The 11,425-nt window shown below is 45.4% G+C and overlaps 1 protein-coding gene across 1 annotated transcript in view; it reads left to right on the forward strand.

Annotated features, from left to right (window-relative positions):
* Morn5 (MORN repeat containing 5) overlaps positions 1–10,826 on the forward strand; it is a 29,188-nt gene extending 18,362 nt beyond the window's left edge. The window contains exon 5 of the mRNA XM_048352673.1: positions 10,649–10,826. Coding sequence (XP_048208630.1) covers positions 10,649–10,728 — 80 coding nt within the window. The 3' untranslated portion in view covers positions 10,729–10,826. The remainder of the gene's footprint in view (positions 1–10,648) is intronic.
* The last annotated feature ends 599 nt before the right edge of the window (positions 10,827–11,425 follow it).

Raw genomic sequence — 11,425 nt, forward strand, 5'->3', positions numbered from 1 at the left:
ATGTGGGGTCCATGCCAGTGGACCCCATCCATGCCTCCCGTACCAGCAGGGCTGTTGCTGCACAGAGGATGGCTCTAGCAGTTAAGAATCACTATTGCCTATGAACACAAGCCAGCCACCCATCCAGACCACCACCGCACAACTTGCTTTCTGTCCCAGCAATGTCACAAAACTGGGTATGTGGCATGGAATGCAGTGTCATTCCAGCACAGGCCTTCCTAAGAGATTTCCCAGCTTCAGTGTGACTCTAGTAAGTTTTTCCCTTCCCCACCAACTAAGATCTCACAACCCCATCCTTCTGTGCCTTCACAGAGGTATAAATGAAGACATAATGAGATCATCATGCGAGGTGCCCACCAGATGTGCCCATGGAAGAGCTTCCTAACATCCATGAGCTATATTTGCTCAGATCATGCCCCCATGATAGCCCTAAATCCTACCTTAACCCGAGAGACCCTAACACAATTATTTCACTATAGTGAAACAAAATGTAACCACATTCCCACATTAAACAGGTTTTTTTAAATTAGTGGGTCAAGGTGGCAGATATAATCATCCACTATTTTGATTCCTTAAATGCAGAGTCAAGTCATATAGGAGAGGCTATATTCTGATGAGAAAAACACAGAAAGAGTATTGAGAACCAAAAGAGAGGTAGCAGAATGATAGAAAAGCAAGGAGAAACAGAGGCAATAGATAAAAGCAGCAGTTCCTGGCTTCCTAGGAGGGAGAGGAAGCCAGTGACACCACCCCAAAGGAGGTAAGCTATTGGGCAAGACCTGAACACACTGAGACCTGTCCCCTGAAACCTTTATCCTGAACTATGTTTGCTGACAGCCAGATGAGAGCTCAATTCCAGATCCTCTAGGTCTTGAAACTCCTACTGTTACCAACACTTCTACAAAGAAAAGTCGATGACTGGAGAGTACCTGTAAGCAGTAACCCTGGCAAGCAGAGCTACAAGCCCCTCAGTTCTCCCTTAGCACTCATTTGGCTCTCCCCATCCTGGGGTCATCCAAAGGCTTGGGAATACACCCTAGGGGGCATGCAGAGCAAGGGAGAACATGCCCAACCTCCAAGCTATGAAGCTATGTGAACCCAACAGCAGATCCCATCACATATAGAAGGGAAGCATCCACAGTGAAAGCAGCCCAGAAGCTAAATAATAATAACTGTTATGCAAGAGACTTTAGCTTGTTGCCTTGATCTGAGCAGTGTTGGGAATCAGGCTCAATGCCCTGAGCACTGGTGAATGTTTCGTTACTGAGCCATACCCCAGAGTAAGTGGTGAGAAAGAATACCGTAACACAGCCACTAAACTATTCTGCAGGACCACTGAGCCTATTTCACCCAAAAGATAACAGGTGATTAAAACTTCCAACAAACGGTATGGCCTCAGATGTGTAAATCCCAGTGTAGAAATGCAAGTAATATGAGAAAATATGGCAGCAACATGTCTCTCCTCAAAGCAAAGCCAATGAAACTTCAAGTAACAAACTCAAAACAATGCTTAAAATGAACAATGATATTACAGAGGAGATGTACAAGCACCTGCATGAGTTCAAAGAAGATGTAAATAAACAGCTGAATAAACAGAAATAAACAGCTGAATTAATTAAGGGAGACAATGCAAGATATTAAGAAAAAACTCAATAAGGACAAATTCTAGGGGAGGAGGGGGAGTAAAGAGTAAATCTAAAATCCTGGAAATGAAAAGCTCAATACGCCAAATAAGGATCATCTGAAAATCTTGCTAATAGAATGGAACAAGTTGAAATTAAAGCATCCATGAACAAAGATAAGTAGAGGAATTAGATCAATCAAAGACAAAAAATACAGAGAAAATATGAACAGCACATGAAATACCACCAAAAGACCAAACTTATGAATCCTGAGTATAGAAAAGGGAGAGAGATACAAAGTATAGGTGTAGAATACATGTTCAACAAAGTAACAGCAATATTGAGAAAGAGGGTCATCCCAGTACAAGAGGTTTTCACAACACCAAAAAAGCAGGAAATACTCCTAGATAATATTATAGTAAGAACATTGAATAAATATATCAAAGACAGTTGAAAGCTGCAAGTGAGAGTCACATATCAGTGCATACTCACTGAGTCTTTAACCCCCATTTCCTGTATGGAGAGCAGGAAATGTTTCTCTCTCATCTCCAATTCTCCCTACTTCAATCCTATTATCCTATAATATATCCTTGCTAAAAAGACTTGGAATAAATTATATTTAGTAAAGTAAGCCAGACCTAGAGAAACACAGGTTACATGGTTTCCCTCATTTGTGGTAGCTAGAAGGTGCCTATACATCTACACTTAAACACTATGCAAGTGCTTATAAATGAATTAACTAAGGGATAATAGACTCTATGGAGAGCACAAATAGTATAATTCTTTAGAATGACTAAGTCAAAGCCCAACAAAATAAGTACTCAGAAATGGGTACTTGCAAGAAGACAGCAGCGGAGGGGGGGTGAGGGGTGGGAATTAAGAGGAGAGGGTTAGAATGAAGGGGGGGAAGGAGATAGAATGCAGGCAAGAATTCATTGTAGTTACCACAGAACTGAGAAATATAAGGGAAGGGGTGGGTTGGGAGGAGTGAAAATTTGAAGTAATAACACAGGTCAAGATACATTATATATAAAACTACTTTGTTAAATGTAAAAAAAAAAAATTCAATACATAACCAAAAATTTAAGAGAAGTGAGAGAAGAGGTGGGTTGTTAAGGGTGTGTGAGAATGTTGAAAGGGGCAACACTGATCAAGAGGTTCTCTATTCATAAACTGCTTTGTTGAATGGCAACTCCTTTGTACAGGAAAGAGAATTAAACTATTAAAATATTTTTTAAAAAGGAAAACTCATCAGAATAACATCATATTTTTCTCCAGAAATTCTAAAAGCAAGGTAGCCATGGAAATAAAACAACTGTCAATCTAGTGTAATGTATCCAGTAAAGCTTTCCTTCATGAAGGGAGAAATAAAAACCTGCCTTGCTGGGAATATGGCCTAGTGGTAAAGTGCTCGTCTCGTATACATGAAGCCCTGGGCTCAATTCCTCAGCACCACATATATAGAAAAAGCCAGAAGTGGCGCTGTGGCTCAAGAGGTAGAGTGCTAGCCTTGAGCAAAAAGAAGCCAGGAACAGTGCTCAGGCACTGAAGCCACGCTCTAGGACTAGCAAAAAACAAACAAAAAACCCTGCCTTGGGAAATATGGATTATTTCTTTAAAGCATCTTTCTTTTTTTTTTTTCTTTTTCTTTTTGTGAGTCCTGGGGCTTGAACTCAGGGCCTAGGTGCTGTCCCTAAGCTTCTTTTACTCAAGGCTAGCACTTTACCACTTGAGCCACAGCACCACTTCTGGCTTTTTCTGTGTATGTGTGGCACTGAGGAACAGAACTCAGAGCTTCATGCATGCTAGGCAAGCACTGTACCATTAAGCTACATTCCTAGTCCCTCTTTAAGACATTTTTCTATCTTTGCTTGGCCAATTGACTACAAGTCTTTTAACAGTTGGTGATAATTTCCTAAGAATTGTGTGCATATTGGAGAATTCTGGCAAAAATAAAAGGAAAAATCAAGCCTGTAAATAGAGCTCAAATAATAAAATTGTTTTCATTTCTAAATTTAATAATTAATCAAGTCTGAATGCATCAATTATAACACATATTAATCTCCGTTTTGCAGTTTCTCTTTTTGGTATTTTAAACTCAATTACTTTTTCCAAGTCCCTTACATCTGAATAGGCCTTGATGAGCTCATGGGTGCTACACCCTAGGCTTCTGATTCCCAGTGGGTGAGGTGGCTTGTCCTACTCCCCACGTCCAAGCTCCAACCCAGCCCAAGAGATGTTCCCATACAAGGAGCCGCAAGAGCAGCCTGAGGCCTCCCACCTGCTCTGTGGCAGGCTCTGCCTGGGCAATGACCTCTCCGTCAATATTGACAACGCTGTGGCCTTGGCCTCTGGCCACCTCTGCCAGAAGAGTTCAAAGCCTCTTTCTTGTTAGGAGTTATGACAGGGGTTCTGGGGTGTGGATACCTCACTGTGGCACTGCCTCGGCTTTTCTCTACCACCTCACATGTCCCTGAGTTTACCCTAGGACTGGGGAGTAGGCACCTGCCTACACACAGGCATCCTCGTTTGCCATGCACCAACATTCCTCTGAGGAATGTTCCTTGACAGCCCCCCCAAAGCAAACTTGAGGAGCACCCCAGGATAGATGGCCCCTGGCCACAGAGCCTGACCCAGCCCCTGCATCCCCCACCATCCCAGTTGACTGAACTGGACTTACTCTGCAGGTCAGCAGTGTCTCCTCTCCCTGCATGCAACCACAAGCACACAGACTCCAAGTACTCTCCAGACATAAGTGCTATACAAACTACAAGCAGCCCATGTGTGCAAAACACCCCAGACATAGCTACTTGCATGTTCTCATACTCGTTTACACTTATGTATATGTGAGAACAACTAGATGGAAATAACGCCTGTGTGTGTCATTAAATGTGACTAGCACCAGAGCACACTTAGTCTTCCTTTCTGCCCTGATAAAATGAAGAGGGCAAATCATTGCACCCCCTAAGCTTCAGCTCCCTCATCTGAAGTGGGGGTAACACTGTCACATTGAGGAAGTGCAAATGGAGGCACACACACACACACACACACACACACATACACAGCTGAACCCTTCTAGATGCTTAGCTGCTGAATCTCTCTCCCTCTCCAAGGCAAGACCCTTTGTTCCTTCTGGTTTCCCTCCCTTTCTCAGGCCCCACCCCTCACACAGGTGGGACCTGTATGGCAATGGTGATGACAGGGCTATTCTGCCCCAAGAAGAAGCAGAACCTGGCCTATAGGTGCCCAGTGATCCCAATCTGCCTGTTTGCCTTCCCCGGTTCTCCTGCCTTGGCTTGTCCTTCTGGTTTCGAGTAAAACTCATTAGTTGAGTATGACTTTCAAACCTTATAATGCTGACCCTATGTGCCCCTCTTCCCCTTCTTGCAGAGAATGTAGTGACTTCCTTGGGGACACTCTCTTGCAGGCATCATGTCTAAGAATTAAAAGACTCATCAGAATGAGGACTTCAGCTTCCACTTCCTGAATGCCCACCAAGGGCTATTCTTCCTGGTTCACAGAACCGCTGCACACACAGTAGCCTAGTTCAGAGATGAGGAGAGACTTGTGCAGAATAGTCCAGCAAGTTGGTGACTTGGCATCTGACCCAAGGCCTGTCTGCTTCCAGAAGTCCCATGTTGCAAAGAGGACTCCTGGCTTCTCTTTAGCACCAGAAACTGTACTAACCACTTTTCAGGAACAATCTCATTGGGTCCTCATGGCAAATCTCTAAGGCACTTGCCTTAGATGAGGAAATGGGGCCCAGCAAGGTGTGAGGCCTCTTGTCTGAGGCAGCAGCAGAGAGGTCCAAATTTAACGCTCTGGCTCTTGCACCATGCCACCACCTTTCCTCTAATTTCCTGAGTAGCTGTCGTTTCCTTGCAGCTATTCTGAGCCCCGATGTCTTCTGCTCCTACTCTAATATCATGTTGCCTTGCAGACTACACCCTCATGACCTGAGCACAGTTCAGCAGGCCCAGTACAGCTGAGACTTATGCATAGCCCCCCTTCACTTTTGCTGGGTGGCAGGCCCCAGGTCAAGCCCTCTTAGGAGCTCCATTTGCCCTGGGAGGGCCCCAGCACTGGGCACAGGGCTGGCCACAGGGTTGAGCTTGTTGATTCATTTCCTCAGTCCACAGGTATTGATGGTGTACCTTCTATGTGCTGGGTACTTCTTGAAGCCCTAGGGACACCACAGGGAACAAGCAGACAAGGCACCCAGATGCATTGGAACTTACAGGCTAGATAGAAGAGACAACATACACACACACACACACACACACACACACACACACACACACACAGAGGAAGATAGAGTGGCATGTGCTACAAAGAAAATGTGGACTGGGAGATGAGACCAGTGGTTGAAACCTGGATGCCAAGAAGGTGCTCAAATGTTTGTTAATGGCGATTGAGGCAAGCCAGAGTGAACATGACTTATTCAGATTCACCTGGCAAAGCATTCATTGGGCATAGACAAAGCAGATATGATCTCTTTGTTGAAAGTTCATGAGTTCTCTGTGTGTGTGTGTGTGTGTGTGTGTGTGTGTGTGTGTGTGTACATGCACATATGAGTACTGGGGCTTGAACTCAGGGCCTAGATACTGTTTCTTCACTCAAGGCTGGCACTCTACCATTTGAGCAACAACTCCATTTCTGGATTTTTGCTGGTTAATTGGAAATAAGAGTCTCGTGGGACTTTCCTGTCCAGTCTGGCTTGGAACCACAATCCTCAGACCTCTGTCTCCTATGTAGCTAAGATTATAGGCATAAGCCATTTGTACCTGGAGAGCGTTTAAGGTGAGGGGAAACATAAGATTTCAGGACTCAGATTATGAAACAGAAAAGGGAACAGCTTTACTTTGGATGACTGGCAGTATGGAAGGACTTCCACTTCTCTTGAAGAATATGCTAATTTCTCATTACAGGGCACACTGGATTTTCATGCATTTTTAAATAACATTTTTATTTTAGAGCACTTAAAGTTGTATAATTATTGTGAAGACAGGCCAGCACTCTTAATATGCCCTATACCCCCATTAATTGGCACAGTTTTTCATAATTCATGAATTAGAACTCACTAATATTAACTAAAGCTCATAGTTTACTCTGAACTCCTCAGTCTATCCTTACTATCCATTTTCTTTTCCAAGATTCCATCCAGAATATCACATGACCTTCAGATGTGTCTCTGGGCTCCTCCTGGGTTTTCTTGGTTTTGATGACAATTTTAAAGAGTACTGAGCAGGTATTTTGTACACTGTCCCTTAATAGGAGTTTGTCTGATATTTTTCTCCTAATTACACAGAGTTGTGAGGTTTGGGAAGGAAGACCACAAATGCAAGTGCCATTTTCACCCAGAGTTACCAATGGTACAAACTGCTAACAATGTGCTACTGATGTTAACTTTGAACCCCTGGCTGAGGTCAGATTTCTCCAAAGGAAAAACATGACCCATTTGCCCACCTTCTCTTCCTATACTGTCCTCTTTGGAAGGAAGGTGCTATATACACCCATGCTTGAGAAGTGGGGCTTTTAAGCCAGGCACTGGTGCCTCACACCTGTAATCCTACTTACTCAGGAGGCTGAGATCTGAGGATTACAGTTCAAAGCTAGAAAGCCCATGAGACTCATCTCCAATTTACTACAAAAAAAAAAAAAAAAAAAGCCAGAAGTGGAGCTGTTGCTCAAGTGGTAGAAGACTAGTCTTGAGCACAAAAGCCCCAGGACTAGCCATATGTGCATACGCATGTGCACACATGCACACACACACACACACACACACACACATATATACACTAAATATAAAAAGAAGTGGGGGGGGGTTGTTCCAACTCTGAGGACAGAGTATCTATGTGAATTATTTGCAGGAAATCTGTTTTGCTATTTATGCATTTTACCAATATGCTTATGCTTGGATTTTTTTTTTTACTTCTAACAAGTGTTAGTATTTCTAGAAATATTTTATTTCAATCAACAAAAACACATTAAATTGGAGGGAAGGAAAAGGCTGATGATTAATTTAAATTTTTTTCTATTGTCAATATGCACTGATGAAAGGAGATTTGGGAAATGGCAAGAACAGAGTGGACCTCTCTAGCTTCATTCCTTAAAGCTGGCTACAATTCACATTTCAGTTCATTATCTTTCTTTTTTCTTCTGTTGCTCAATTTTTGCAGGGAGCATACTGTCAATATAGTTTTGTTTCTTGTCTCTTCTCATTTCCTGGCTTATTAACACATAAAATATTTCTTCTATGTTGCCATTTAGACTTCATAGTTATCATTTTCAGTAACTGCTAAATATTCCTTCACGTGGCTTATTGTGTCTACTTACCACCTCCTCCCCCCTCCCCCGCCCAAGCCACCATGGTTCCTTGCATTTAATTGCTGTTTCAAAGTTATCTGTTAAGTGACAACAAAGTGATTACTCCCTAGACTCTAAATGTATATCATTTTATATTCCCTTGATTCTAAATAGTTCCGAGACAGATATATTGTTCTTGAGTGGAATTACCAGGCCAACAGGGACCAGAAACTTTTAAATCAATGAACAAAACCAGAAATCTTCTTCCTCTTCCCTCTGCACCACCAGCAATTGTGCCAAGGGTAATAATTTGCAATTGATTAAAGAGTTTGTGGGGTGTTTTTTCCCCCATCTTTTTTTCCCCTCTCCCTCTCTTCTCCCCCTCCCATCCTGCCAAAAAGGAGGAAAATTATCTGAGAAGGTGAAGATGTTCTCAGACAATCATATTAACATATTCCAACAATCGCAATTTGCAAAATAGTAATCACAACTCCCAGGCTCTGGGAGGCATTAATCAAAGCTACAGGTTTAATTCCATCTTAAATATTGATGAAATGTGCTTCGGCAGCCTCACCCTGGCCTGGCAGGGCCAGGGAGCCTGGGAGGCGGCAGGGAGGTGGAGGGAGGGTGGGGGAGCAGCTGCCGGGAGGGGAGGCATCTGTGATTCAAATTGGTGGCTGTACAGCCAGGTAGAGAGTGAAAGGGGTAGTGAAGAGGGCTGTTAAGTCCATTGCTGTCAATTTGTAACGATCAGGGAGGGGCCTGAGGACTGGTTCCGCACAATACACCCAGTTTGTCTGGTTTCAGGGGTTACCACTGAAGAGGCTGCAGCTGCACTGATTCGAATAGCCTGGAGACTTCAGAACTGTAATTATCAACCAGGCTGCTCACAGTGTGGCAAAAGTGGGCTCCACCAGCGCTTAACTCCTTGTGTGCTGACTTATCACCACCACTCTCCCACCCCTGCACTGCTAGCCTCTGTCAGGACTCCCAGGCAGCAGCTCACCCAAGGGAAACTGAGGCCCACTGGTTCCTTAGGGCCAATTCTCCCAAGGCCAGGGCATTCTAGCCAGCAAGCCTTCTTCCTTGGGTTATCTGTAATGGAATGGGACTAGTGGGGTAGGTCTGTGGAGGCAACCTGGCCCTCTGCACCATCCAGTCCCCCCTTGGGTGAGAAGTCAGGCCCCAAACCTTGGCTCAAATTCCACCTAGAATGTCCGTGTCCTCTATAAAATGGGGTGGTCTCCACCCTGCTGGGCAGCGACAAAAGGATCCAGTGAGATTCAATCACTTGTCACCCAAGGATAGAAAGTTCCATCCTCCCGGTGTTTGTTTTTTTGTTTTTTAGGCAGGAGGCAGTGGGTTGGCAACACTGTGGCCCAGAGGAGACCCTTCCCCACTGAGGGAAGAGAGGTGAGAGGGAGGTGGCACGTGCTCAGCCTGGAGCATGGGTGAGGGAGGGTCTGTTCACCATCAGTGCTCACTGTCCTGGAATTTCCCAGAGAAATTCTCCCATGTACTTCTGCAGGAAGACTTGGGGCCCAGAATGTGGGTCCCAGTGTCGGTCCTGGCATGGGGAAGTTGGAGGCGGCCTCCACCTGTCATCACTGGGAGGATGGCGAGGGACAGGGGACGGGAGCCAACCATGGAACACGGAACACAAAGCGGTGGCAGTAACAGGCAAAGAACTAGAGGTGTATGCGGCAGCCAGAAGAGATCCTGACCCCTTCCTGCTGAATGAAAGAAGTACGACACAATGAAATTCGCCACACAATGCCCTTTTTGTAAATTAAAAACACATTCACACACAAAGCAAGAGCACATATTTTATAGTGCTGGGTGCATTTTTAGGGGTATATATCCTCCCACCACTGGAGTGAGTCTCCACGGTGGTGGAGGAGGGGCTGGGTGTGGGTCTGGAGGAGAAAGGGGGAAAAAATAAAGAAAAAGGAAGTCAAGATGACGACAGAGTGCCCAGGACTGGAGTGGCTGACTCAGCCCTGGATTTGAGGTTTGGAAAAGCAGCACAGGCTTTGTAGAGAGCCCTGGGCTCAGATCCCGGACTGTCCCACCTACTAACCCTGGGGCTGTGGACAAGGGGTCCGAGCCCCAAGAGCCTCTGTTTGTTCATCTCCAAAATGCCTGTCGTGGCATCTTGCCTGCCACGGAGGCCCTGCAGCAGAGGGCAGGGAGATGACTGCACTCAAGGCCTCAGGGAACGGCACGCCTCTCCTGCCTTCCCCAGGAAGGCACTTGAGTCAGCAGAGGGTGTTGGCTCCCTGGGAAACCACAGGTTCTTTGAAGGGTCACGAATAAACAGAAACCAATATCTGAGGCTCTGTCTCCTGGCATGAAAGCCAAGGCCCGCCTCTGTGATCTGCCAGCCCAGTGAGGCCCTCACTCTCTGGCTGTCCTTTGGGATCAGACGAGCTTCAAATGGCCAAGTCACCTCTCCATGCCTCTAAGCAGCAGCTACAACCACCAAGTATATACCCTTCTGTGCTCATTTTTCCCCCAAGACCAGGTGCTCTGAAGAGGGATTTGATTTCAATGAAAGGTCTGCTCCTGCCCACCCATGGCTACACACGTGGGCTGCCGGCAGGCCAGTAGCCTGTGATGGAATGCACTCCAGCTCCCGTGTCCCCACCTGGGGTACTCCCAGGGCAGGGGAGGTCTCAGAGAGCATCAAGCATGACTGGTTCTTCCTTTTCCCCCCACAGATGATGATGAGCATGAGTGGATCATCCAGACCTGTCGGAAGGGCTGGGATGAGATCGTTGGTCACAGGCCCAAGCTGTGAACCCTACCAGAAGTTTCCATTCACCCGGCTGACAGTGGGGACAGGATGTAGATCCAGAACTTCCATTTTTAATTCTGGAATAAAGGCTTCCTGAACTTTGTTATTTAGTGGCCCTGACTGTGCCAGCTCTAGAAATCTGTTTCTCAGAAGGTATCTTTGTTTTACCTGTGTCAGAACCATCTGGGCAAAATTATGAACTACAGTTGTTCCCAGGTCCCAGCCTAGACTCACGGATAAAAATCTGTGTTCCAAGGCACTGGTCGCTCATGCCTGGAATCCTAGCTACACAGGAGGGTGAAATCTGAGGATCTTGGTTTGAAGCCACCATGAGTAGGAAAATCTGTGAGATTCTTATCTCCAGTTAACCACCATAAAGCCAGAAGTGGAGCTATGGCTCAAGTGGTAGTGTTCCAGCCTTGAGCACAAAAGCTCAGGGATGGTGTCCAGGCCCTGAGTTCAAGCCCCAGTGGTAGCACAAAACAAAACCAACAAACAAGAATCTATGAGAATACAAAACACACAAGAATCTCTGGGAATTGCCTTCCCAGGTACCTCTTAAGGTATAAGAAGTTTGAGAACCATCATCTTATGATGACCAGTATACCTAGTTAAATAACTGTCAGACACAAGCAATTTTCTCTGCAAGGAAGGCTGGGCATTGCCTTTGGCAGATGGGGAATCTGATGTTCAAAGTGAC

This window comes from Perognathus longimembris, chromosome 1, assembly GCF_023159225.1.
Source record: "Perognathus longimembris pacificus isolate PPM17 chromosome 1, ASM2315922v1, whole genome shotgun sequence".
Taxonomy (NCBI): domain Eukaryota; kingdom Metazoa; phylum Chordata; class Mammalia; order Rodentia; family Heteromyidae; genus Perognathus; species Perognathus longimembris.